The sequence below is a fragment of the Saccopteryx leptura genome, chromosome 1 (genome assembly GCF_036850995.1).
Source record: "Saccopteryx leptura isolate mSacLep1 chromosome 1, mSacLep1_pri_phased_curated, whole genome shotgun sequence".
Taxonomy (NCBI): domain Eukaryota; kingdom Metazoa; phylum Chordata; class Mammalia; order Chiroptera; family Emballonuridae; genus Saccopteryx; species Saccopteryx leptura.
Window position 1 is genome coordinate 268,859,738 of NC_089503.1, and position 23,917 is coordinate 268,883,654.

General features: G+C 53.8%; 1 protein-coding gene across 4 annotated transcripts in view; it reads right to left on the reverse strand.

Moving 5' to 3' along the window:
- The window catches only part of EVI5L (ecotropic viral integration site 5 like), a 34,429-nt gene that overhangs the window by 1,685 nt on the left and 8,827 nt on the right, over nt 1–23,917 (reverse strand). Inside the window, exons 2-18 of one of the 4 annotated variants that reach the window (XM_066352592.1) lie at nt 19,544–19,727; nt 15,967–16,156; nt 15,285–15,509; nt 15,114–15,188; nt 14,334–14,459; nt 12,820–12,963; nt 12,579–12,668; nt 11,365–11,462; nt 11,221–11,281; nt 6,655–6,708; nt 5,728–5,760; nt 4,533–4,673; nt 2,136–2,264; nt 760–900; nt 496–651; nt 253–399; nt 75–170 (exon numbers count right to left, since the gene is read on the reverse strand). In XM_066352592.1, the coding sequence (XP_066208689.1) occupies nt 75–170; nt 253–399; nt 496–651; nt 760–900; nt 2,136–2,264; nt 4,533–4,673; nt 5,728–5,760; nt 6,655–6,708; nt 11,221–11,281; nt 11,365–11,462; nt 12,579–12,668; nt 12,820–12,963; nt 14,334–14,459; nt 15,114–15,188; nt 15,285–15,509; nt 15,967–16,156; nt 19,544–19,695 (2,058 nt within the window). In that variant the 5' untranslated portion in view covers nt 19,696–19,727. Of the gene's footprint in view, nt 1–74; nt 171–252; nt 400–495; nt 652–759; nt 901–2,135; nt 2,265–4,532; nt 4,674–5,727; nt 5,761–6,654; nt 6,709–11,220; nt 11,282–11,364; nt 11,463–12,578; nt 12,669–12,819; nt 12,964–14,333; nt 14,460–15,113; nt 15,189–15,284; nt 15,510–15,966; nt 16,234–19,543; nt 19,728–23,917 lie in introns of those variants that run through there. The other 3 variants (XM_066352610.1, XM_066352601.1, XM_066352616.1) reach the window with 3 other exon arrangements.

Consider the following 23,917-nt stretch of genomic DNA (forward strand, 5'->3'; position numbering starts at 1 on the left):
CTGCAGGTGAGCCAGGGCACAGTCAGGCAGCATCCTGTCCCAGATTCTGCGCCCAGCCCTGCCTGGCCACTTACCTGGATCTCCAGCTCGGCGATGCGTTGCCGCATCTCAGCCACCGCTGCCATGCTGTCCGCCTCTCGCAGGCGCACGGCCATCACCTCCTCCTTGCTCTGAGGGCAGTGGGGAGAGGGTGGGTCAAGGCCGAGGCAGGCATGGGTGGGGGTGGGAAGGCGGGATCCAGTAGGGTGGCACCTTGCACTCGGCCTCTGCCTGCTTGCGGCGGCTTTCGCTCAGCTGCGTCTGCAGCCCCTTGTTCTGCGCAGCCAAGTACTGCAGCTTCTCTTGCAATGCCGCACGTTCCACCTCCACGCGGTTCAGAAGGTTGCGGTGGATGTGGTCCTGGGGGAGGGAGAACATACAGGCGGGGTCACAGCCTAGCCAAGGAGCCTACGCGTGGACACCAAGTCCCTCCCTGAGAGGCTTGCTGCAGCCCACCTGCGTCTCGAGTTCTACCACGCGCTGCCGAAGCTCACGGCTGTCCGCCAGAGCCTGGGCTTCACGCAGACGCACGCTCATCAGCTCGTCCTGCAGCTCGCCCAGTACCAGCTTCCGTGGGGACTCCTTCCAGCGGCCCCCACGGGACAGGTGGGCCTGCCAAGAGAGCCCTGTGGTTAGCTCAGGGGCTCCAAGACCGCCTAGGCCCAGAGGGTGACCAACTTCATTGCAGGGCTGCTTTCTGACCTCTGGCGAGGTCCTCACCTGCCAGGTGTCCGAGAGCTCCTGCAGCTGCAGCTTCAGCTCCCTGGCGGAGGCCACTGCTTGGCCCTCCCGCACCTTGAGTGCCTTTAGCTCCTCTTGTAGCTGGGCCACGTTGTTCTCGTCAGGCAGTGAATTGTTCCTCTGAAAGGGACAGGAGTGGTCAGAGCCTAGGGGACCTGGCAGCCAAGCACTTCTTCCTTTAGGCCAAGATGCCACCCTTCGTTTCTTCAGGGCTCCACCTTGGGCAGCCCGGCTGGGAGAGGGTGCACCCTGGACCCAGGGTATATTGGGAAGGTAGACCAGGCCTGTGGCGAGCAGATCCACCTTTGTGGCCCCAGCTACAGATCCTCACCTATAAAATGGCTCTAAGAACAGCAGCTGCCCTAAGCCAACCCTGTAAAGTGTGGGGCCTCTATAAATGTTATTGCTGAAGACATCAGGCAGGATGGATGAAGACAGGTGCTTACCCACCTGGGAATCTGAGATCTACCCCTGCAGGGCTCATGACCAGAGTCAGGACCAGCCTGAGCAGGAGCTGAGAAGACTGGACTTCAGCAACTTGTACTCTGCCTCCCTCCCAGACAGGCCCTCTTCCAAGGAACCCACTGAGGGTCAGCCTAGGCCCTGTTCTGGCCTCCCAAGGGCACAGGGCTGAGAGATTTGTGTTCTGGACTCTTGGAACAAAATCCAGTTTGCTACCCTCGGGCATCACTGGGAGTTGGGACAGAGGCAGGATCTACTGAATTCACATTTCCCTCAAATGTGCAGGGAGGTGGATGGAAGCCCAGCTCTGAGCTGGTTGATGGGGACTGAGAAGCTATAGAAGCAACACCTGGGAGGGCTGCAGGCAGGACAGGGTGGCCCCTAGTTGCCCCTGGGTGATGTCTCCATGGAGTTGTGGGCATGGTAAGTGGCCCTGCTGGGCCTAGGCCTTCTCCCACTCCCTTCCTCCTGGAATCCAGGTCCCAGGTGGGGGTGGGGGTATGCACAGGTGAGACAGGCCGTCCAGGAAGTCCACGAAAGCCACTACACTGCTGGCACCGTACCTGGTGCGTGAGGTGGGTGTGCCCTGGTGTGTGTGTGTGTGTGTGTGTGTGTGTGTGTGTGTGTGCGTGTGTGTACCTCTAGGGCTTGAGAGGGTTTTATGGGTGAGTGGCTTCCCATCTGCTCTGACTCTCCTGTGGAGACCATGGGGGAGGCAGTCTTGGGTTCCTCAGGGGATGTTGGGGTAGGGGATAGGATTCCAGGACACTCTGCCCCGGTCCCCCTGGCAGGCCCTTCTCCTAGGCTCGGGCCTGGTCATGTACCTCCTTAAGTGCATGCAGCACTCCACCCCCTTCCCAGAGCCCCCTCAGCACCGGCCGGCCCAGCTGCACCTTCTCCATGTCCAGAACCTTGTCCTGCATCTCCCGCAGGGCCACCAGTGTCTCTGTCTCCCGCAGCCGGGACTGTTCCAGCTCAGTCTCCAGGTGGGCCACAAAGTCCTCGGTGAGGCGAGGGTTATCCTGGGGGCAGGAGGAGGGCTGCATCAGGCCTTAGGCTGCAGCTGGAGGGTGGGCAGCCTTCCTGTCAGCTGGCTGTGAGCCCAAGACTTGCCCCCTACTCCCCAGAGCCTCTGGGCTGGGAGGGGGCTCAGGCTGTGGTAGAGAAGAGGGTGAGAAGAAACCCTTGATCCTCTTCCTGTGCCATCTGCCCTCATCGGAGGAAACCCCATCATGGGGACCCTGATGGTCAGGCCTAGCCTCCTTCCTGGCAAAGCCACACTGAAGGAACCTTCTGAAGGTGACCTTCTATGGCTTCAGGGTACCCTGAGGGATGCTAAGGGCTGGTTCCCAGGGTTGCTGAGGTGGAGGTGGAGGTGGAGGACGGGCTCACCAAGGTGCACTATCTGCTGTGTGGTCTGTGGCCTAGCCACATGGTGGGGGTGGGCAGGGCAGGGCTCAGGGCTAAGGCACTCCTGCCCCTCTTTCACTACTTCCCTCTTTTCTCCTTCCCCCATTTCAAAGCAGGAAAGAATGGGAAGAGTTTGCTGAGGCACTTTCTTATTCAGTGCTGAGGCTTCTCAGACAGGGCTGCCTGGGCCCAATAAAGAATACTGGCTAGGCCCTGGCCGGTTGCTCAGTGGTAGAGCATCCACCTGGTATGTGGAAGTCCTAGGTTCAATTCCCCGTGAGGGCACACAGGAGAGGTGACCATCTGCTTCTCCCCTGCCCCTTTTCTATCTCTCTCTTTCTCTCTGTCCCTCTCCTACAGCCATGGCTGGGTTGATTGGAGCGCAGCGGCCAGGGTGCTGAGGACAGTTCTGTGGACCTCCGCCTCAGATGCCAAAAATAGCTCAGTTGCCAGCGGACCCAGATGGGCAGAGCATTGGCCCCAGATGGGGGCTACTTGGTGGATGCTGAGTGGGGAACATGCGGGGAGTCTGTCTTTCTATCTCCCCTCCTCTCACTTAAAAAGAAAAGAAAAAGACCTGGCTGGTGGGTGAGGAAAGCCCCTGGGGCCAGATGGATCCCCATTTCACTGTCCCGGAGGCCTGGCAGGGCATTCTTGGGAGATTGCCTGCCAAACCCTCCCACCCCCAGGCCCCCTTCCCCACTGGCCTCTGCATGTGATACCCAGGCCTGCTTGCTGCTCTCGACCATTTTGGGTCTTGGAGATCCATGGGTGCCATTGGCCCTCCCTTGGCCCAGATGGGCTTCAGGTCTCACCCTGAGCCCTGCTAGGCGGCACCTTCTCCAAGGGTCTCCCCCAGAGATGGTGCTCAAGGGCCCGCATCTAGGCACTACCTGCCTCACCCATCTCTGCACCCCTTAAAGGAGTTAAAAAAGAGTCTCTCTGGCCTGAAAGAGGGCATCATGCTAGTGGTGGGATGAGTCTAGCCCTGGTTTCCCCATTGGCCCTTTTGCTTCAGAGCAAGTTGGGGGCTACAGCACTGGCAGGTGAGGGGTAGGAGGTGGACATAGGTGAGAAATGATGAACTCCATGTTCCTCTTCCAGGAGCAAAGAATCAACTTGAATTCTTAAACTAAGGCTGAAGCCAAGGTCTCCAGGCCTGGGTGAAGGGGCCTCCCAGGGAACCACCCTTCCTTCTCTCCATCCACTGTTTGTTTGGCATCTGTTTCTCCAGATCAGGACTCCATCTTGCTGCCTGGCTCTGCTGGCATCGGACCTGAACTACAGAGGACCAGGGAGCCTAAAGCATCCTTCCCTGCCCCTCCAGGTCATGTGTGCACACATGCACTCTGAGGTCAGGGGTTGCAGGTGCTGGCAGGTCATCAGATAAGGAGGGAAGCCTGTTGATACAGCTGAAGGAAGGCTCTAAAAGCCACCTCTGAGAGTTGCAGACTCTGCCCGTGAGCCCTCCTGCCACTGAGTTCAAGACCTCACAACAGACTTGCATTGCCCCCCCTCCACCAGCTCAGAGTGATAGGCATAGACGACTCTCCTCTGAGGGCAATAGCCCTGAAGACCTTGGGTAGATACTAAGGAATCACAGGACCAGTCGAGGTTGCATGCCTGTGCCAGGAAAAGGGCCTACATGGAGAGCCTGGTTCCTATGCTGAGACCAGAAGTAGAGAGAAGGCAGAAGGCCAAGTGCCCTAGTGGGTGGTAGGACATGGAAACTGCAGGATTCCTCCTCAGCTGAGGCTTGGGGAGAGCATGCACTTGGCTCTGGGTGGGTGCTCTCCCTAACCCCTCAGTTAGGAACTGGAGGGCTGATCCCCCGCCAGTTGCTTGTGAGCCCAGCCAGCAGCCAGGTGGGCGCTCAGTACCTGCTGCTCCTGCAGCTGCCGGATGGTGCTCTGTGCCTTCTGCAGGTCCTCTGTCGCTGAGCTGCACTGCTGCCGCACCACCGCCAGCTCCCGCTTGATGACGTAGTTTTCCTCAGCCTCCTGTGCCCGTGTCACCTGTCCCTGAGTTCATTGAGGACAGGGGGAATGAAGGGGTGGTGAATAACCCTCTGCTCACAACCCAGGCCCTGCTTCAGGCCCACCTCAGAGGGAGGCCTAAAGAGGGCAGAGGCAGTGTGGGAAAGGGGCAAGGCCTCCTTCACTCAATCTGGGATGAGGTGCCCCATGGGGCCTTGGGAAAAGGATGAGAGGTAGGCAGGTACAGGACACCAAAGTGAGCCTGGAGGAAGACATCTACCTCCAATGTGGGGCCCAGGTTGGGGCTGCTGATAGCTCTGTCCCCTCCAGGCTTCTGGCTCTCGGCCTCTGTCCAGAGGAGAGAAGTAACTCCTTATACAGGGACAATGGCACACCAGAGGTCAGGCTCTGCTGGTGAGGGTGGGGGCAGCTGAGGGCTGGCTTCCCGGGCAGGCTTGGGAGGTGGAATGCGCCTCTACCCTGGCCTTCCCTGGTTCTGGAAGCTGGGGGCTTCACCTGCCAGGGGCTAAGATCCACCCCCCAGCCTCATCCTCTCACCCCACCCAATGTGAGTCCCCCCATTCCAGGCTTGGAGCCAACATGTGAAAGGGAGAAGCTTCCAGATAAAGCCATTCAAGTTGATGCAGAGCAGAAGCAGGTGAGTGAAAGAAGATGGCAAGCCTTGCAGGTGGAAGCAGAGAGGAGCGTGAAGGATCAGAAGGGGTGGTGTGTGTGGATGTGTGGGGGAAGCTCAGCATGTGCACACACGAAGACCTTTTGCTGATGCACCCTCAGGGTCCCTGAGCTCTCCTGGGTCCCCACCTGTGTCCCCTGGCGGAAGCTTTGTGTCCCTGTGCATGTATATACACCCACAGACACACAGACACACCCTCAGTTGCCATGTTTGTACACGCACAGCCTGTCTTCTAGATAGACACCTCTCTCTCCCTGTAAAGCAGTCCCCAGCCACCTCCATGCATGGTGCCAGGCCTGCCCCCCTCACCCCTGGGATGGCAGCAACCAGGCAAGAGGTGGTTGTTGGCTGTCATGTGTAGGGACTAGGAAGGGAATGGGAAAGTGAGATGAAAAGCTACAGTACCTGGATTAACCTATCAGCCAGAGCAGCGCTCTCCTACCCGGCGAGGGGGTTCCCAGCAACAGGGGGAGGAGGCAGAGCGGAGGGCATGGGGACAGGAGAAGGGGAGAGACAGACAAGAACCACTTGTCACTAATGCAGTGGACTATCTCTAGAAGCAGGGGACAGGAGTGAAACCCAAGAACCAGAGATCCAGCAGGAGAGGACCCAGGGGAACACCAAAGCCAGAGCCAGCTCCTTCCAGGAGAGGGGTCTGTGTGTGAGCTGAGTGGGGAGACGGGGTGCCCATGGCTGCCCCCTCTAGTGCCGGCCAGGCTGGGGCCAACGGGGAAAACTCAGCAACTTGTATTTGGAGGCTGAACAAGAACGGGGGCTCTGGGGCAAGGGCAATAAAATCTTATGTACAACCTGTGGTCAGTGGAAGGCCAAGTGAACATGAGGGTGGAGCAGGAAGTGGGGCCCCCACCTCTACTTCCACCTTTAAAAAACAAATTTGGGGCCAGGGTCAAGATTGTGGCATCCCACCATGGAGCTGGTGGGAAGGCTGCCCTCTATCTACTCTACCCTCTACCCACCACTCCCATCTCCTTCCTTCTGAGTGCAAGGCTCCCGATTTCAGGGGTGGGGGTGCCTTGTCCAGTTCCAGGTACCTTAGTTAAAGTAGCAGTTTTACCTACTTCTCCCCACCCAGACAGCCCCAGAGGGACCAGAAAGAAATGGGTTGTGGTGCTTGCAGTTGACTGGGTTATAACTTAACCCCCAGCCCCCAGCTAAGTTTCCATGTGGCCCAGATTATATGGCAGCTCAGATCTCAGTGAGGGTCAGGGTGGGGCCGGGGCCTGGGGCAGGGGGCTGGTTGGCTCCCTGGCTGCTGGGTCCTGCTTGGGCCTGGAAGCTTTGGTGCCATAGGCTGGTGGCCACACCTCTCACCTTCTCCAGGGTCTCAATCCGCTGTTTCAGGAGCCGGTTCTCTGTTCGAAGCCTCTATGTGGGGAGAGTGGAGAGCATATCAGATCCTGCCTCCCACTTCTGTACAGAGGTCTGTCCCCCAAGGGGCTGGACAGAGCCAGCGGCTTACATTCTGGATCAGTGATCCCAGAAAACAGGGCCAATTTCTATTCACAATGGCCCATTAGATTTTTAAATTTTTATTTCTTTGAAATTTTTATTCAGAAAATTAACTTTAACAGGGTGACATTGATCATTAAGGGTATGTTATGTTTCAGGTAAACATTTCTATAGCATTTAAACTGTTGATTATGTTGTATACCAGCAAGTCTTAGTTCACTAAAAATGTGAGTGCATTCCTGGATTCACACTGTGTGAGGGATAGGTTGTCTGCACACACACACCGTCCTTGGGAATCGAGTTCTATCCTATGCTTGGGCCTGTCCACTTCCCACAGGGCAAAGGCTTCTGCATTTTTGGGGAAGCTGCTATCAGACAGCCCCCACTCCTCCCTGCTTTGCCTTTAGCTACCGGGTTTATTCACAGTAGATAAACTTCTCTCAGAATTGAGTCCAGGGGAACAGGTCTTGGCTGAACACCCATGCTTCCTTTGGCTTAACAACTGCATCTCTGTGACCCACTGACAGCCAGCTGGTCATCACCTCCCCCCAGCTAGGGGGAGGCCGTTTCCTTTGCTTTTGCCATCCGTCCTGCACTGGTGGAGTCTGGTTAGATATTTATGGTTTGGGTTTCCCTATAGCCTTTTGGGAAGCACCTTTTATTAGTCTCTACCCGTCAAGAAGTAGGTACATAAACAATTTCTATCAGCAGATTAGTGAGGGTCCTGCCTCCCTGTGGATCACACAGAACATTCCTAGTTTCTTCCGAGGAGAAAAAGGTGACAGAAACATCCAGAACAAATGTAGGAAGCAAATTGTCAGAGATGGCAGATTTGATTGATGGCCACTGACTCCTGTCATAGGTGGGGAAACTGAGTCAGAGTAGGGCAGTGTCTTGCCCAAGTCTCCCAAGCTGTTTCAAGCACAGGTCTCTGTCCCTCACAGTGATCTGGAATCCAGAGTTCTGACACATGACCTGTGGGTTTCCCTGACGCCTCCAAGGTGTCAGCAAAGCCATCCTTGGAGGATCTGGATGTGTCCTACCAACAGCTTACCTCTCTCCTGCTTACTCTCTCCAAAGGGAGAATGAGAGAGAACAAGAACTATGCAGGGCTATGTACTAGTCACACTTTTAATTATTATTATTATTATTTTGTATTTTTGATGCTTTGACATCCTGAGATCTTGCTAATCCTGGATTCTGCCCCTCCCAGGACTAGCTGATTCCTACAGATAGCAAACAACTTGCCTGCCAAGGTAAACCAGATAATCCACACCCCCTCTAACCCATCCCCTCCAACTTAAAAAATTATTGATTGATTGATTTTAGAAGAAGAGGAAGGGGGAACAGAGAGAGATAGAGAGAGATAGAAATAGATCTGTTTCTGTATGTGCCCTGACCAGGGATTAAACTGGCAACCTCTGAGCATCAGGATGACACTCTAACCAACTGAGCTATCTGGCCAGGGCCACAATTTTCTTATCTAACACTCACATATCAAGCCAATGTTTTCCCTGTCCTAAATTGTCACAGGACAACTAGAGACCACTCTTATAGCCCATGAAATTATTCAAACTAACCAACCCTAAATTCTCTCAAACTTGCCTACCCTGCTTTGCCCATTCCTTTGCTTGAAAACCACAATAAAGCTCTGGTCCCTGCTTTTCCCCTCATTCCCTCTGACTTCTGACTGACCCTGGTGCTTCCCCATGTGGCCCTGTGTGCCATAGTGTGCCCCATCTTTTGGTAACTAATAAAACTCTCCTTTTGCCTGACCAGGCGGTGGCACAGTGGATAGAGCATTGGACTGGGATGTGGAGGACCCAGGTTCGAGACCCTGAGGTCGCCAGCTTGAGTGCGGGCTCATCTGGTTTGAGCAAGGCTCACCCTCACCAGCTTAGACCCAAGGTCGCTGGCTTGAGCAAGGGGTTACTCAGTCTGCTGAAGGCCCACGGTCAAGGTGCATATGAGAAAGCAATCAATGAACAACTAAGGCAGCGGTTCTCAACCTGTGGGTCGCGACCCACAGGTTGAGAACCGCTGAACTAAGGTGTCGCAACGAAAACCTGATGATTGATGCTTCTCATCTCTCTCCGTTCCTGTCTGTCCCTATCTATCCCTCTCTCTGACTCTCTCTCTGTCTCTGTAAATTCCCCCCCACAAAAAACCCCCACAAAAAAACCCTCTTTTTTCAAAGGAAGTTGTCTCTATGTCAGTCACCTTATTACCATACCTGATTAAAACAAATCCAGGTACATTTCAAAACAGGCTAAAGGTAAAAGAGCAAAGGGCAGGGCCAAGGGAGAAGGCACCTGCCTGTATCCTTTAAGATGTGTGGGGTGCTCAGAGTCATTTCATGGGAAATTTCCAGGCTGGGCATGTGGTCTGAGGGTCTGTTGTGTACCTACCCATTTCTGGGCCCTCACAGTCACCAAATAGGAACACACACAAACACACACACATACACGTTTGGATGGGTGCATCAGTCAGGTTGCCATTCCTGAGAAAGAGGGATGCTTAAAAAATTCAGGACACAAAACTATTTCTGGAAATCCTACAAAAAGGGACATAACAATGACGCCCTCTTTCCCCCTCAGGTATGGGCAGCAAGTGACCTGGATTCTAATCTAGGTTCTGCCTCTGCTTTCTAGATGTGGGGATGATTATGACAGTGGTGGTGGTGATAATAATTGGAACCGCATAGCCAGTTTCATTCTCATTTTGCAGAAGGGGATACTGAGAGGTATCAGAGAGGTGAATTCACCTTCCTGGGTCACACAGCTGGTCTGTGGTAGAACTGAAATTTGAATCCTGGTCTGTGGGATTCCAGTCCCAGCCACTGTGGGATTCTGCCAGTCTGTAGACAGAGGACAGAGCCAGGCTGTTGGGGTTTGTGTTTATGACTGTGTTCCCACCCCTACTGGACCGAGGGGCTCTCAATTTCTGCTGTGATGGGCACAAAGCAAGTGCTCAATAAACGTTTGTTGAATGAATAACTAAAATCATGTGTGGAGGGATGAAAGCAAAGAGAACCAGAGGAAGAGAAGACTGGGTTCAGAGAGTCTGCACTCAGGAAACCCCTTGTGATATTTAGTAAGAACTATTTGGTTGGTCTTCCATCCAGTTCTGGCACAGAGCTTTCAAACCCTGAGAATTTCCTAAGTGAGGAGAGAGATAAAGGTGTCTTTTGTTACATTAATGAAGTGACTTTTGGAAAGCCTCTTGGTCACCTAAGGATAGGGGCTGGTTACTAGGGGACTCAACCATGTGTCAGAGGGTTGGGACTTTCAGTCCACTCCCCAGATCTCTGGGGAGTGCAGAAGGACTGGAAGTTGAATCAACTGCTGATGGCCAGTGTAAATCAGTCGTGCCTGTGGGATGAAGCCACACAGGATGGGGTTCAGAGTTTCCAGATTGGTGAATGGTTGGAGGTGCTGTGAGGGTGGAGCACATGGAGAGGGCACGAGAGCTCTGCACACTCTGGCCATACAGCCCTACACATCTCTTCTCTCTGTCTGTTCCTGAAGTATAGCCTTTACAACAAGCCATAATCTGATAAGTAACATTTCTCTGAATACTGTGACTGCTCTAGCACATTACTCGAACCTGAGGGGGAGTCACAGGAATGTTTGATCTGTAGCCAGATGGTCAGAAGCATAGATGATAACCTGGACTTGAGTCTTGGCTGCTGAGGGAAGGGCAGTCCTGGGGGACAGTGCCCTTAACCTGTGGGGCTGACACTGTCTCCAGGTAGGTGGCGTCAGAACTGAACTGAACTGTAGGACACCCAGCTGGTGTTGGAGAACTGCTTGCTGGTATGAGGGAGAAACCCACATATTGTAGTTGATGACAGAATTGTACCCCCAAACCTAGTAGGGCTGGCTGGCTAGGCACCAGGAGAGCCAGGGCTCATAGGTGAGTGTGGTACCCTGGCCTACCTTCCCTGGCATCTGGCCTTCACCTGCCTCAGGGCTCTCCTCTTGCCCTGACCTCGGGCCTCCCACCAAGAGGACAACCTTCCTGATGTTTCCCAGCCCCTCACACCCTCTGCTGCTCGGGCCTTAGAACTCGGTTCCCTGGACTTGCAGCGATCTCCCCTGCATGTTTTTTCCAGGGTACTTTCTAGAGTTCATACTCTATACTTACTCGTTCATTGACTGTTTCCCCACTGCAATGGGAACCTCACAGAAGCAGATCCACCTTGTCCACCGCTGTGTCCCTAGTGCCAAGTGTGTCCTCGCTACACACTGGTGCAGTCGGGAGCCAAGGGGCAGCTGGCTGAGGGACAACCCCTCAGAGACTAAGGACAGTCTATCGTGACTCGTTTTCTGGGCAGGGCTGCCCCCTAGTGGCCACCCTCCTCTAGTGTTGGGAGGGATACTCCCAAAGGCCTCCCCTGTTTCCCTGTCCCCTTCCCTGGGGACTCACTTTGATCTCGATCTGCTCCTCCATCTCCTTACTTTTCATGGCTGCGTACTCCTTCTCAAGCCTGCAGAGGAGAAGGCTGACGTGGTCACCATCCTACCCTCAGGAATCCCTTTTCCACCAGCACCCTGGCTACTGGGTACTGACCTCTTCATCTTCTTAGGGTTGTACTTGACCTGGTAAGCCTTGAGGATCAGCTTGTCTGGGCAGCTGTCAAACTGATGGGGGATCACCTTCTGGAAGTACTGTGGAGACACAGGTGATCACTGACTGGGGTGGGGGGGATAAAGGGAAGTACTCGAGCCCTTCTGCATGCTGCCCTGAAGAGAGCCTGGGTACTCCAGGAAGGAGGGTGGGAGCAGGTCTGCCTGGGATGTCACCATGGACCCAGTGCAGTGCCTAGCCCGCCTGGTGTGGGCGCCCCGTCGGGGAGTGAATGTGAGAAGCATTTGGGGAGAAGCCACCTCAGCCAGGACTTCAGTGTGCAGGGGGAAAGCAGGCTGTGGGAGCTCCTGAGGGCAAAGGCCCGGGTTTGAGGCGGGGTCCGACTGCAGGGCACTGTCACGGAGGAAGGAGGCATGCACACCTCAAGGCAGTAAGAGGAGACTGAAGAATTGTAGAATTAGGGTAGCCAGGAGCAGCCTGGACGGAAGGCCCCTCAGTGGTCTACCTGCTTGCCTGGGGCCCTAGGCCTCAACAAAGGGTTAAGTGTGAGCTAGCAGTGGATACAGCTTGCTATTGGTTGAGGCCACTGGCTCCTGCTCCCCAGCCCAGCTGGCCCCCTCTGGCAGCTGCAGACAATGAACACTCCTGTTTGTAGACACAACCGTGGCCTTTGTGTATTCTTTCCCCAAATCCCAGCTGGAGGATGCTGGGAGGGGGCAGGGGCTTGCATGGTGATGACAAGGTGGTGAGAAGCAGGCCAGCCTCGTCTCCAACAGGCAGGGAAGCTAGGCTAGGCAGGCTACTGATACTGCCTAGACCCCTCACTCCCTCCTGTGCCCTTGCTTGGCCCAGTTGTTGGAGTCAAAAACCACATCCAAGGCCTTATGGTTTGGTTAGTTTAACTATTTGCCAAAAAGGCTTTGGGGGACACAAAGCTGGGGACAGAATAGAGGTAGTGGGACCTCCCAGAGCCGGGGCCTGGGCCTTCCTCTCCCCTCACAGCATGGCTACTAGCCCTGGACTGTGTCCAGCGGAGCTTACCCTGGTCCTCCAGGGAGGCCTCAGGGTTCACAGGGGATAGGAAAGGACAAGGCTGCTCAGGCACTCCAGGCCCTCCCCCTCACAGAAGGCTTTACTTGCCCAAGTGTCCCTGTTGGGGCGGGCAATCCCACTCTTTTCTGAGCCCCCTGGCCCACCTGGGACATGCCCTCCATGTCCAACTGCATCAGCTCCACCTGGTTCACTTGCAGCAAGGCGAGCCCCACCCGGAACACGATCTCCAGGCCCTGCAAAGGCAGTGGTGACAGCACCCCTCTAGTTCTGTCTCCCAGGGCGCTCTCCAACCCCTTCCCAAGCCCTGGCCCCTACCCGTGCCCGGCTGGGATTTATTCCCAGTGTGGGGCCTTTGGGAGAGGAAGGCGCTCAAGGGTTTCTGACCTCATACATGAAGATGTCGAAGACACGAGTGGCGATGGGCAGTGGGAAGGTGGTCAGGAAGAGTGTGAGGAACCAGGATGAGGCGTACATGGACGTGTGGAAGCTCTGGGAGCGGAAGTGGGTGTTCAGGTCCGGGAGCTGCTCCTGGGGAGTTGGGAAAGGAGGCCTGGCACTGAGGGCAGCACCAGGCACAGCTGTCTGTGCCCACTGGCTTCCTCTATCTGGAAGTGCTGGGTCTCGGTGCCCTGCCTCCAGGAAGAGTTCCCTATCTACCCTTGACTCCCTTCCCCTATGCACCCTTAACTCTGTGTTTGGGTGAGGCTGAAGCACCCCAGAACTCTTGAGTTGCATGAAGTGGGGACACAGACAGGGTGGCAGGCGTAGCAGCAGCTCATGGGTGTTGGGTGTGCACCTGGGGCAGGAACTGGTCCACCTACTTTCCTCTCAGCTCATGGGAGCCTCACAGCCAGCCTGACAGAGAACTTCTGAGGCTTGTGGTCGGTTTACACAAGTCCTCATGATCACCCAGGAAGTGAGAGGTGGGGTGTGGAATAAGCCCACTGCAGCTCAGCTTGTATTCTGTGACTTGCCTGTTACTGTGTCTCCCCACAGCCCCTCACGATGCTCTGTACCCAGCAATGCTTAGGGGATGCCAGTCTGATTGGGCTGAACAGCAGACTGCTAAAAAGTGACAGAAACCGGGGAGACAGACTGGAGAAAGTGTTAGGACCCCCTAGGTCCTTCACTTAAGAAGGGACTCTGGTGTCTCCCCCAACCAACCTGCCCTGGGCTTCTTTGCAGATTCAGGGGTTCCCTGGTGCTCCTCAGCTGCTTTGCTGTGGGAACTCTCAGCTATCTGGCCTGAACAGGGTCCCTTCTTCTCTGCAGGCCGGGCCCCTGCTTGTTGGTACCACTAGATCCCTTTGAACAGCAGCACCTCCCAATCCTCCAGACCTGAAGGGTGGGGCTTTCATGATCAGGCTCATCCCAGAGCTCACCTCCTGTCCTCCCCACCCCCAACTACTGTGTAGTGTCACAGCCCCACCTGTGACAGGCCGAGGTGTGTGTGTGTGTGTGTTCTTTGCTTGCGTGCGTGCCCACTCAGTGCTGTCTGCCAGCGCTGTGATTTACAGAAAGAAGGGTCTGTAGCTCCCCTGCAATCATCAAAGGCAGGCAGACAGCACTTTCCCTTCTCCTACCACCCTGGGAGCAGACAGAGATGGAACCTGTGGGTGTGCCTGGCAAGAGCCAGACTGATCCCTCTGTCCTCAGGCGCTGGGAGCCCTGAGCTCTCAGGAGCTCCTACCAAAGATGGCCTGGCCTGCCTTGTCCCCAAGTGTGCTTGGTGGCAGTGCTACATGGCCCCTTGGGGATAGGGTCCCTTTTGGAGCTTGGTTGTCCGGACACGATTTCTCAGGCTGGGAATTTTCAGTCAGGGATCCACTGGGCCAGCCTAGGTCAGGGGCCACAGCTGAGGGGAGTGGGTGGTGCTGGGCCACTCTGGCCCTGCTCACCTGGAGCATATACTCAAACTGGTAGATGCAGAGCCCCAGCTCGGCCATGCTGGGTTTGAAGAGCTCCCGAAGGCGGTACTCCTGCATCAGCCGCACGAACACGCAGAAGGCCTCCTCCTCAGGCATCTGGGGGATGGGCAGGTGACCAGGGGGCTGTGAGTGTGGGCAGGGGGCACTCGCTGCTCTTCTCATGGCCCTGGAGTCCTGTGCTTGGCCTGTTTCTGTTCTATTTCCATTTCTTGAATGTGGACTGTGTGGGCTGCCTGGACTCTTACAATAAAACCTCTGCTTACTGACAGGAAACCTGAGGATGAAGTCACCTGCTAGAGGCCACCTGGCAGGAAGCAGTGGAGCTGGAACTTGAGCCCAAGGTCTGGCTACCTCCAGAGCCCATGGCTGGGACAGCTTCTGGTCCACTTGCAGCATCTCTGTACTCCCCTTCCTAAGCCTGCTGGCTTCTCTGGACAAGACCCCTAACCCCATAAATGCCACACCAGCCAAGTTAACCCCCTGCTGGAGTTCTCTGTCTAACCCTGGGAGCTGACTGAGTAGGGCGGCCTGTCCTTCCAGCCTCTGGACAGTCAGTGGACAGAACAGGCTTCAGTCCCTCTGTGCTTACCCACTGGGGGCTTGGCCTGGGGACTGTCAGAGGTGAATGAATGGAGAGGCTCTGACTATACAACATTGGATGCAGGGTTACATTCTGCTTTTGTCCACCTCCTGATAGCAGAGCCTTGGTGGGCTGGTCCCTGCCATAAACCTGGCCCCAGGGCCACCTACCTGCATGAGGAGCAGGCCCACGATGAAGGCGCTGCCCTGGCAGTAGCCCACCTCCCGGTCCACCAGAGAGTATGCCTGCAAGGGAGTGTGAGTGTCAGGGCAGGGTCCCCTAGGCTCAGTGACAGAGGCCAATGTGGATGGTGCTCCTTCATGTGGGGTGGAGGGCCTCACCTTCATGACATTGAAGAGGACCTCCTGGCCCAGGCTGTCTTGGCCCTTGAAGAACTCATGCTCTGGGTAGGTGCGGGCGATGTCCCTGCGGATCAGTTTCTCACACGGTGAGGACATCTTGAGAAGCTCTGAGTACTGGTTCTTAACTGGTATGTTCGTGGCACTGCAAAGGAGCTGCCACACAATGGCCCGGAAGTGGTGTGGGATGCCCTTGTGGATTAGCTCCTGGGGACAGGGTGGGCACAGCAAGAGGCCAGGCTGGACACTTTGCCAGTGTAGCCTCCCCATGGTTACCTGGTCCAGTCCCCGAGACCCGAGACAGGGCTTGCCCCTGCCATGCATGTGGCCCATAGCTTGGCCGAGCCTTTGCACTGCAGACATAGTCCACACTCCTTAATGTGCTACCCACAGTCTGTCACAGAACACAGTGGGGCAGGAAACAAGTGAGTGCTTGAGATGTCAGTGTGACAGCTACTTACCTGGCCGGCGCCACCCATACTCTCTTCCCTCTCCCTACCCTGGCAAGGGCCTCTGACAGTGCCTGTATATCTCCATTTATGTCCCTTTGCCCATGCTGGAGCCCTGGTGCTGCTGCTTGCTGGCCAAGTGACCAGGCTGGGCAGCTTGATATCTGCCCCTGTGGGCCCCCCAGCCGCCCACCCACCTCCACCGTCCCTGCCACCTTAAGTAGCTTCTCCTTTCTGCGTCGCCACTCCTCCCACTCATTGGCGATTCGGCCCCACAGGATCCATGTGTCCTCCTCTAGGTGGCTCAGGTTGGAGGAAGCTGAGGAGCTGGACACCAGTGAGGAGCCGCTGTTTCGCCGGGAGCCATTCATGGAGCGCATGGACTTAGAGTCGGCTTCCAGGAGCCTAGGCAGGGAGGGCCCGTAGAGGCAGGTCTGAACTGCAGGCACCTCCTTCCCCGGCCCCTGGGCTTCAGTGACTCCCTGGGGAAAGGTGGCTGCTGAGGAGAGTGGCCCCTCTTCCTGGGGATTTCAGGGGCCACCAGGGCTTGGGTCTAAGTTGTTCTTGCTGTGTGGTACCTTGCCAAATGACCTTGGCCAGAGCCCTAACCTCCATGAGCTGTAGGTCACCTCCATCGGTCCCTGTGGAGGCTGCCATTTGTCTACCCCATTATGTGCCTAGCACTGGGCTAAGAAGTATGTGGATTAGCTCACTGAGTCTTATTACTACCCCTGAAGGGCAGGTTTTGTTAAGACTCATGTTTTATAGATGAGGCGCAGAAAGGGTGAGCTGTTGTCTGGGGGAACCCAGCTAGCGAGAAGCTGTATCAAACATGGGTTTCTGATGCTTTGGCTGCTGGGTCCTGGATGACTCTGGAGGCTTAGAAAATTCCTAGAGATAGTTAAGGACTCACCTGCCAGTGTGTCTTTCATGCAAATCAACAAATCCAGAACCCACAAACTCACCACCTCTCCATTATCAGATTCTCACACTTAGGGCCACTCTCTCTCTGTCCTGATCAACACAGGCCACCCCTATAACCTAGAGCATGCAGAAATTATTTAAACTAGCCAAGCAGGCCTGCTTACCCTGCCTTGCCCATTCTTTCTCTCGGAAGCCACAGCAGAGGTACTTGCCCACATTTCCCTCTGACTCCTTCTGCCTCCTAACTGACCCTGCTGCCTCCCTGAGTGGCCCTGCATGCTGTGGTCTGCTTCTAGGGGACCGTGAGCAATAAACTATGTTCTCAATGGCAGACCTCTCCTGAGCTGTTGGCCTTGCCATAGCTGAATGATAATAAACCTACATTTTATTTATTTTTTAATATTTGAAAAAAAAATTTAATTCAAAGCTATACTTCTGGAAAAAAAGGGATGTTTTGAAAATAAGAAAACATAACTGATCAAAATTCTAATCATAATTAAGTTAATAATTTTTATTACAAACTCATATATATATATTTTTGCAAGAGAGAGAGGGGGACAGATAGGGACAAACAGAGAGGAAGGGAAAGAGATGAGAAGCATCAATTCTTCGGTGCGGCACCTTAATTGTTCATTGATTGCCTCCACTGGGGGCTCCAGCTGAGCCAGTGACCCCTTCCTCAAGCCAGTGACCCTGTGTTCAAGCTGGATGAGCCTGTGTTCAAGCCAGCGACCTTGGGGTTTTGAACCTGGGTCCTCAGAGTCCCAGGCTGACGCCCTATCCACTGCACCACCATCCGGTCAGGCCAAACTTATCTTGCTATAAGAATTATTTATTTATTTATTTTTTGTGGCAGAGACAGAGAGAGAGTCAGAGAGAGGGACAGAGAGAGGGCTACAGCGACTGAGTGACCCCTTGCTCGAGCCAGCGACCTTGGGTCCAAGCTGGTGAGCCTTGCTCAAACCAGATGAGCCCGCGCTCAAGCTGGTGACCTCGGGGTCTCGAACCTGGGTCCTCCACATCCCAGTCCGACGCTCTATGCACTGCGCCACCGCCTGTTCAGGTAAGAAATTGTTTATGAAAAAGGAGAAGTCATATAACAGGTTCACTTAAAAGCTCAAAATTTGATTTGAAAGTAGTTTCAGTTGTCTCTGTTCCAACTAGAAAGGTTCACTGAGCATACATTGAGAAAACGTTGCTATTTTTAGTCACTTTTCCCTTCACAAACATTCATACTCGTGAATATAATCCTTAGTCTTTTACAACTCTCTGGAAAATTAAAAGTTCTTACAGGCCAAAGGAGGAAAGCCAAAGCAGATTTAAATGGCTTCAAGGAGTACTTGCCTGCTAAGCACCAATATGACTTTTTAAAATTTTTTTATTAAAAATTTGTTTCAATTAGTTTACATTCAATATTATTTTGTATTAATTTTGGTGTACAGCATAGTGATTAGGCAATCATATACTTTATAAAGCGTTCCCTCAAATATTTCCGGTACCCACCTGGAACCATACACAGTTATTTCAATATGGTTGACTATATTCCCTATGCTGTACTTTACATCCCTGTGACTATTTTGTAACTACCAGTCTGTGCTTCTCAATTCCTTCACCTCCCTTCTGGCAACCAACCCTCAGTCTGTTCTCTATATCTACGAATCTGTTTCTGTTTTATGTGTGTGTGTGTGACAGAGACAGAGAGAGAGGAACAGACTGGAAAGGAGAGAGATGAGAAACATCAATTCTTTGTTGCGGCACCTTAGTTTCTCAGTGATTGCTTTCTCATATGTGCCTTGATCGGGGGGCTACAGTAGACCGGGCGATCTTGGGTCCAGCAAGCTGGTGAGCCTTGCTCAAACCAGATGAGCCCAGGCTCAAATTGGCGACCTCGGGGTTTCGAACCTGAGTCCTCTGCGTCCCAGTCCGACGCTCTATCCACTGTGCCACCGCCTAGTCAGGCTGTTTCTGTTTTGTTTGTTTATATTGTTCTTTAGATTCTACATATAAATGAAATCATGTTATTTGTCTTTTTCTGACTTATTTCACTTAGTATAATACCCTTTAGGTCCATTCATGCTGTCACAAATGATAAGATTTCCTTCTTTTTTATGTCTGCAGGGTATTCCGCTATGCACTGTTATATAAGTACTATGCACTAATCAATTGTGCCACTGGAGCTCCTGCAGAGTATCATTGTGTAAATGTACCCCAGCTTTTCTATAGTTTTTTTTTTCATTTATTTATTCATTTTAGAGAGGAGAGAGAGAGACAGAGAGGAGAGACACAGAGAGAGAAGGGGGGGAGGAGCTGGAAGCATCAACTCCCATATGTGCCTTGACCAGGCAAGCCCAGGGTTTCGAACCGGCGACCTCAGCATTTCCAGGTCGATGCTTTATCCACTGCGCCACCACAGGTCAGGCCTGTACCCCAGCTTTTTAATCCACTTGTCTATTGATGAATACTTGGGTTGCTTCTATATCTTGGCTATAGTAAATAATGCTGCAATGAACATAGAAGTATATATAGTCTTTCAAATTAGTGTTTTGGGAATAAACCTCCATTTTAAAACAAGGAGAGGGCCAGAGGAAAAAGGTGGGAAGGCCTGACTCAGAGTCAGAGCTTTTACTCTTCTGTCCAACACCAGCTTGAGAAACACGGCCAGGGTCACAGTTCACTCTGCCTCTAGAAAACTTGGTCTCCTCATCTGAATGGGAAACTCTGTTCACTCAGGGTTAGGAGAATGACATTGCCTCTGGTGGGGGCTATTACTTTGCCCAGGACTAGACTCAGATATGAGTGTGAGGGGACACAAGAACTCCTGTTTGGGACCCACGTTGTGCCCTGCATCCCCCCAAGGCCTCAACTCACCGGTTCTGCTCTTCGAGTTTGGCCAGCAGCTCCAGCTCATCGGGGCTGAGGTTCTCAGAGTCAGAGGTGGGGGAGCAGGTGGGAGCTGACAGGGCCTCCTGGGATGAGGAGTCGGGGCTCAGAGTGGGGCTTGCCATGGTGTGCAGGCTCATCAGCTGCAAGTGGAGCCAGGTCACAGCTCTGTCTGGGGGCCGAAGGCACACATGGTCAGTATTGAGTTGGGTGTCCACTCCATCTTGCCAGCTCTGGGCCAGCTGAGCCTGCTGCTCACCTATGGATATTTCCTCACTCTGGGCTCCCACTTCTGGTCTGTCCACTCAGTGCACCTCTCGTCCCCACACACCCCAGTCCAGATGACAGCGCACCAGCACCTTCTACTCTAGATGCCTGGACAGAGACAGTAGGACCATGGCAAGGCCCAGCTGTCCTGCTGTCCATGGGTGTGATGGCCAAGGCTCCACACTCCTGAGTCTTCAGCAGAGCCTGAGGCCAAGGCGTCCACCACTCAGGACTCCTGCTGGGACCTTGAGGTGCAGGAGCCTGCTTTAGCAGCCCTTCATGACAGCCTTGGCCTCTATCCCCTGCTGTGGCCTGCCCTAAAAAGCCTGCCTTAGCATCTGACCTTCCCTGTCTCATCAACCAAAGTGGGCTGCTGGCACAGCCTGAAACAATTATTCTTTATTGTTAATTATCTGGTACTGCCAATTGGCAGAGGAGTCTACTCCCCTTGGGCTGGGAAGCCAGGGACCCGTCAAAGTGCTGGAAATCTGTGCCCTAGTGGACACAGAGTGAGAGCTGCAGGCTCTGATGGGTATCTTGATCTTGGCCTGCTGGGTACCAGGCAGGTGTCAGGTCATCTCTCCTATTCTTTCTGAGGATGGTCTGGCCCCACATCCTGGGGGGGTCCAAGGACAATGACCTCTTGCCTTCTGCCAGTTCCATGAGAGGCAGCTCAGCATCAAGGCCACAGCTAAGGTTCTGGACTCAGAGAGACCAAGGCACCCCCTCAACCAGCTGTCTGGCCTTGGACCAGTTACTTGACTTCTGAGTCTCTAAAGACCTCAGAGGGTGACTGTGAGAACTGAGCATGCTACCGGCACATGACCTGTGAGAACAGTGCCTGATAGTGATCATGCCATAAATATCAGCCTTTACTATGCATCCTGGGGCCAGGGCTGAGGGCTAGCTGGGAACCAGGGCTCTGGGGTTCTGCTATGCCTGGTACGGACACCTGCAGGGGCTGGTATCACCTTGTAGGAGGTTGTATGGGTCAAGCCGCTAGGAGCTGGGGATGGTGTTCCTTCTACTCAGTCATGCTCAGTTATGGTGAGCCCAGGTTAGTGCAAAGGATCTAAGAAGATCAGGGTCCCCAGGGTCATGGGGGCAGTAAGAAAATCCTGCTTCCCCACCACCACTATGGGCAGCTACTTCACGCCCACCCATTCCCCTTCATGCTCTGTACCAGGAGTCCACTATGTGCTCTTGCGTCCCACCTGACCTGACTGACAGCTCATCCTGCATAGGGGCCCTTGCCTGGTCTCTGGAGAGGAAAGAACTGGTCCCCAGGCAGCAGGGGGATAGTTACAGGATAGAAGCAGACTCCACACCTGCCTGGTCACCTCAGGTCACTGGGCACTTTCCTGAAGTCAGAGCTTAGTCCCCAGCCAACACCCAAGGGCCCATAGGTTAGCTGGACTTCACCCTGGCCACGAGCTTGATTCTGGCCTCCTTTCCTCATGCTGCCCTGTTATGGGGTGGGGGGTGGGGGAGTGCCATTCTTCTTTCATCTCATGGGGGGGCCCAGAACCGTCCCTCACCTACTCTGTGACTCCCAAAGGCCACTGTTTCTATCTCTGGCTCCTGAGGTCTCCTCAAGTCTCTTGAGTACTGAGGGTCTGGCTTTCGATGAGTGGTACAAACTCTAGGTGGCGGCTGCTGTCAGAACCAGAAGGCCTGTAGCTCCCATTGCCTGGCTGGCTGGGGACCACCTGCTCCAATGATCAAGCTGAGTGCACCATCTAGCCAGGAGTTAATTATACCTGATATAGGGACAGTGGGGCTGCTCCAGGGCCTCCTGCAGAGTTAAGTCTGTGGACAGGAAGTGCTGACCTGGAAGGATCTCTGGATGAGGAGAGGCTGGGAAGGCAGCATGAGTTTCCCAGCTTCAGAGCCGGGAGATGGGGAGGAGTTGGTGGAGGTGTAGATCAGAGCCTCAGAAGTACAATTGAATTTGGGGAGCAGTGGGGACTTCAGAGAAACAGACCACATATGGCCAGGGTCATGACCTAGAACCTCCTCTCCTTGCTGAGCCCAGGTGTCCCAAACCTCGGAGCAAGTTGGCCCATCCTTTTCCCTAAAGAGCCCAAGAGAATGGTTTAGGTCTGAGTTTCTGATTAAAAAATGAAACAAAACCAGGAGCCACCCACAAGTAGAGTGTGTTCAGCTATTCACCATATAGTAATGTGTCTTTCATTCAGGAAATAAAATTGACTCAATGCACAAGGCTGAAATTTGCAGTCTGAAAGGCAGAAACTTCTGATCCTTCAGGAACTTTGCCTTGACTCATCCCCAGACTCTCTAAACACTGCTCTGCACTGGAAGTCATCTCCTGAATGCACACACACACACACTCATACAGGCAGATAACACTCATACACACTCTCACACTCATACACAACTCACATATTCAGATACACAGGCAGACACATACTCATATGTATTCACATTCACAAACACATGCTATCTCACATCCATACACACCCATGCACACTTTATTTCTTTTAGAGTGTGTGTGCATGAGAGAGAGAGAGAGAGAGAGAGAGAGAGAAAGTGAGAGAGAAGGGAAGGGAGAGGGATTAGAAGCATCAACTCGTAGTTGCAGCACTTTAGTTGTTCATTGATTACTTTCTCATATGTGCTTTCACTGGGGGGCTTCAGCTGAGCCAGTGACCCCTTGCTCAAGCCAGTGATCTTGGGTTTCAAGCCAGGGACCTTTGGGCTCAAGCCAGCGACCATGAGGTCATGTCTATGATTCCATGCTCATGCTGTCTGGTGATCTGATGCTCAAGCTGGATGAGCCTGCGCTCAAGCCAGTGACCTTGGGGTTTCAATCCTGGGTCTTCAGAGTCCCAGGCTGATGCTCTATCCACTGCGCCACTGCCTGGTCAGGCCCCATACACAGTCTTGCATACACATGCACATGCGTACTTCCTGTACTCGACAAGACCTTCCTACCTTTGGAACTGAGTAGATTGGGATGGACACTGGCTTGCTGCTGTCCTAACTTTATGGGCAGCCCTGCCTCCCTCTGAAGAGTGCCATAACTCTTACTGGCTCAACCATTCCTTCCGTGGCACTGAAGGCCAGTTGCTGTTCTAGCCATGGAAAATGGAGTGGAATGAGGTGAAGAGAACACAACTGCACAGGGCATGTAGCCATTCCACCCTTGCTGGATGGGCACAGAGATGCAGAGACAAAGCAGGATCCCTCTAGGGCCAAGGGGCCATGCCTCTACAACCCACACACGGGCTCCCTCTAATCTGAGGTCCTAGCCACTTAATGTCCCCAATTTCAATGTTCTCTGCCTCTGCTCTACCTCCTCTACCTGAAGGGTGATCCTGGTTCCTGCAAATTAGGCAGTGAGCCACCTAACCCTCTCTTGCTGGCACCACTATCCACCTCACCTCATAGGGTGGCCCTTGGCTTAGGAAACTGAACCAAGAAAGAGGGGTGGGAAGAGACTCTGCTGATAAGCTGGGGCAAGGAGTATGGGGGCAGAAAAGTCCAGATGCCAGACATCCCCCACCTCCTCCCTCTCAGGGGTGTTTAGCTGCCGTCAGTCATGACTCCTCCTTCTTGAAGTCCTCTCCCACATAGTTTTCAAGAGGCTGGGCTCCTGGGGCTCCTGCTTCTCTCCTAGGGCTTCTCAGCCTCCCCATGGTACCTGTTCTTCTGTAGGCTTTGCCTTGGCCCTTGCACCTCATGCCCTTGGTGATTTCACTCCCATGACTTACATGAGTGAATATATGTCAGTGATTATGACACTTGTTTCTAGCTTTTCCTTTTTCCTGAGCACCATCCAAGGTCACCAACTGACCCCTGAACATCTCCATCAGACCTCTGGCAAGGGTAAGGATCATCACTGTTTGGCTCCCTGCTACTACAGTGCTTCCCACTGAACCTGGTACAACTTGAGTTGAAAAATATTTGAGGAATTTTTCTTTCTTTCTTTTTTTTTTTTTCTGAAGCTGGAAATGGGGAGAGACAGTCAGACAGACCCCCGCATGCGCCCCACCGGGATCCACCCGGCACGCCCACCAGGGGCGACGCTCTGCCCCTCCGGGGTGATGCTCCGCCCCTCCAGGGCGTCGCTCT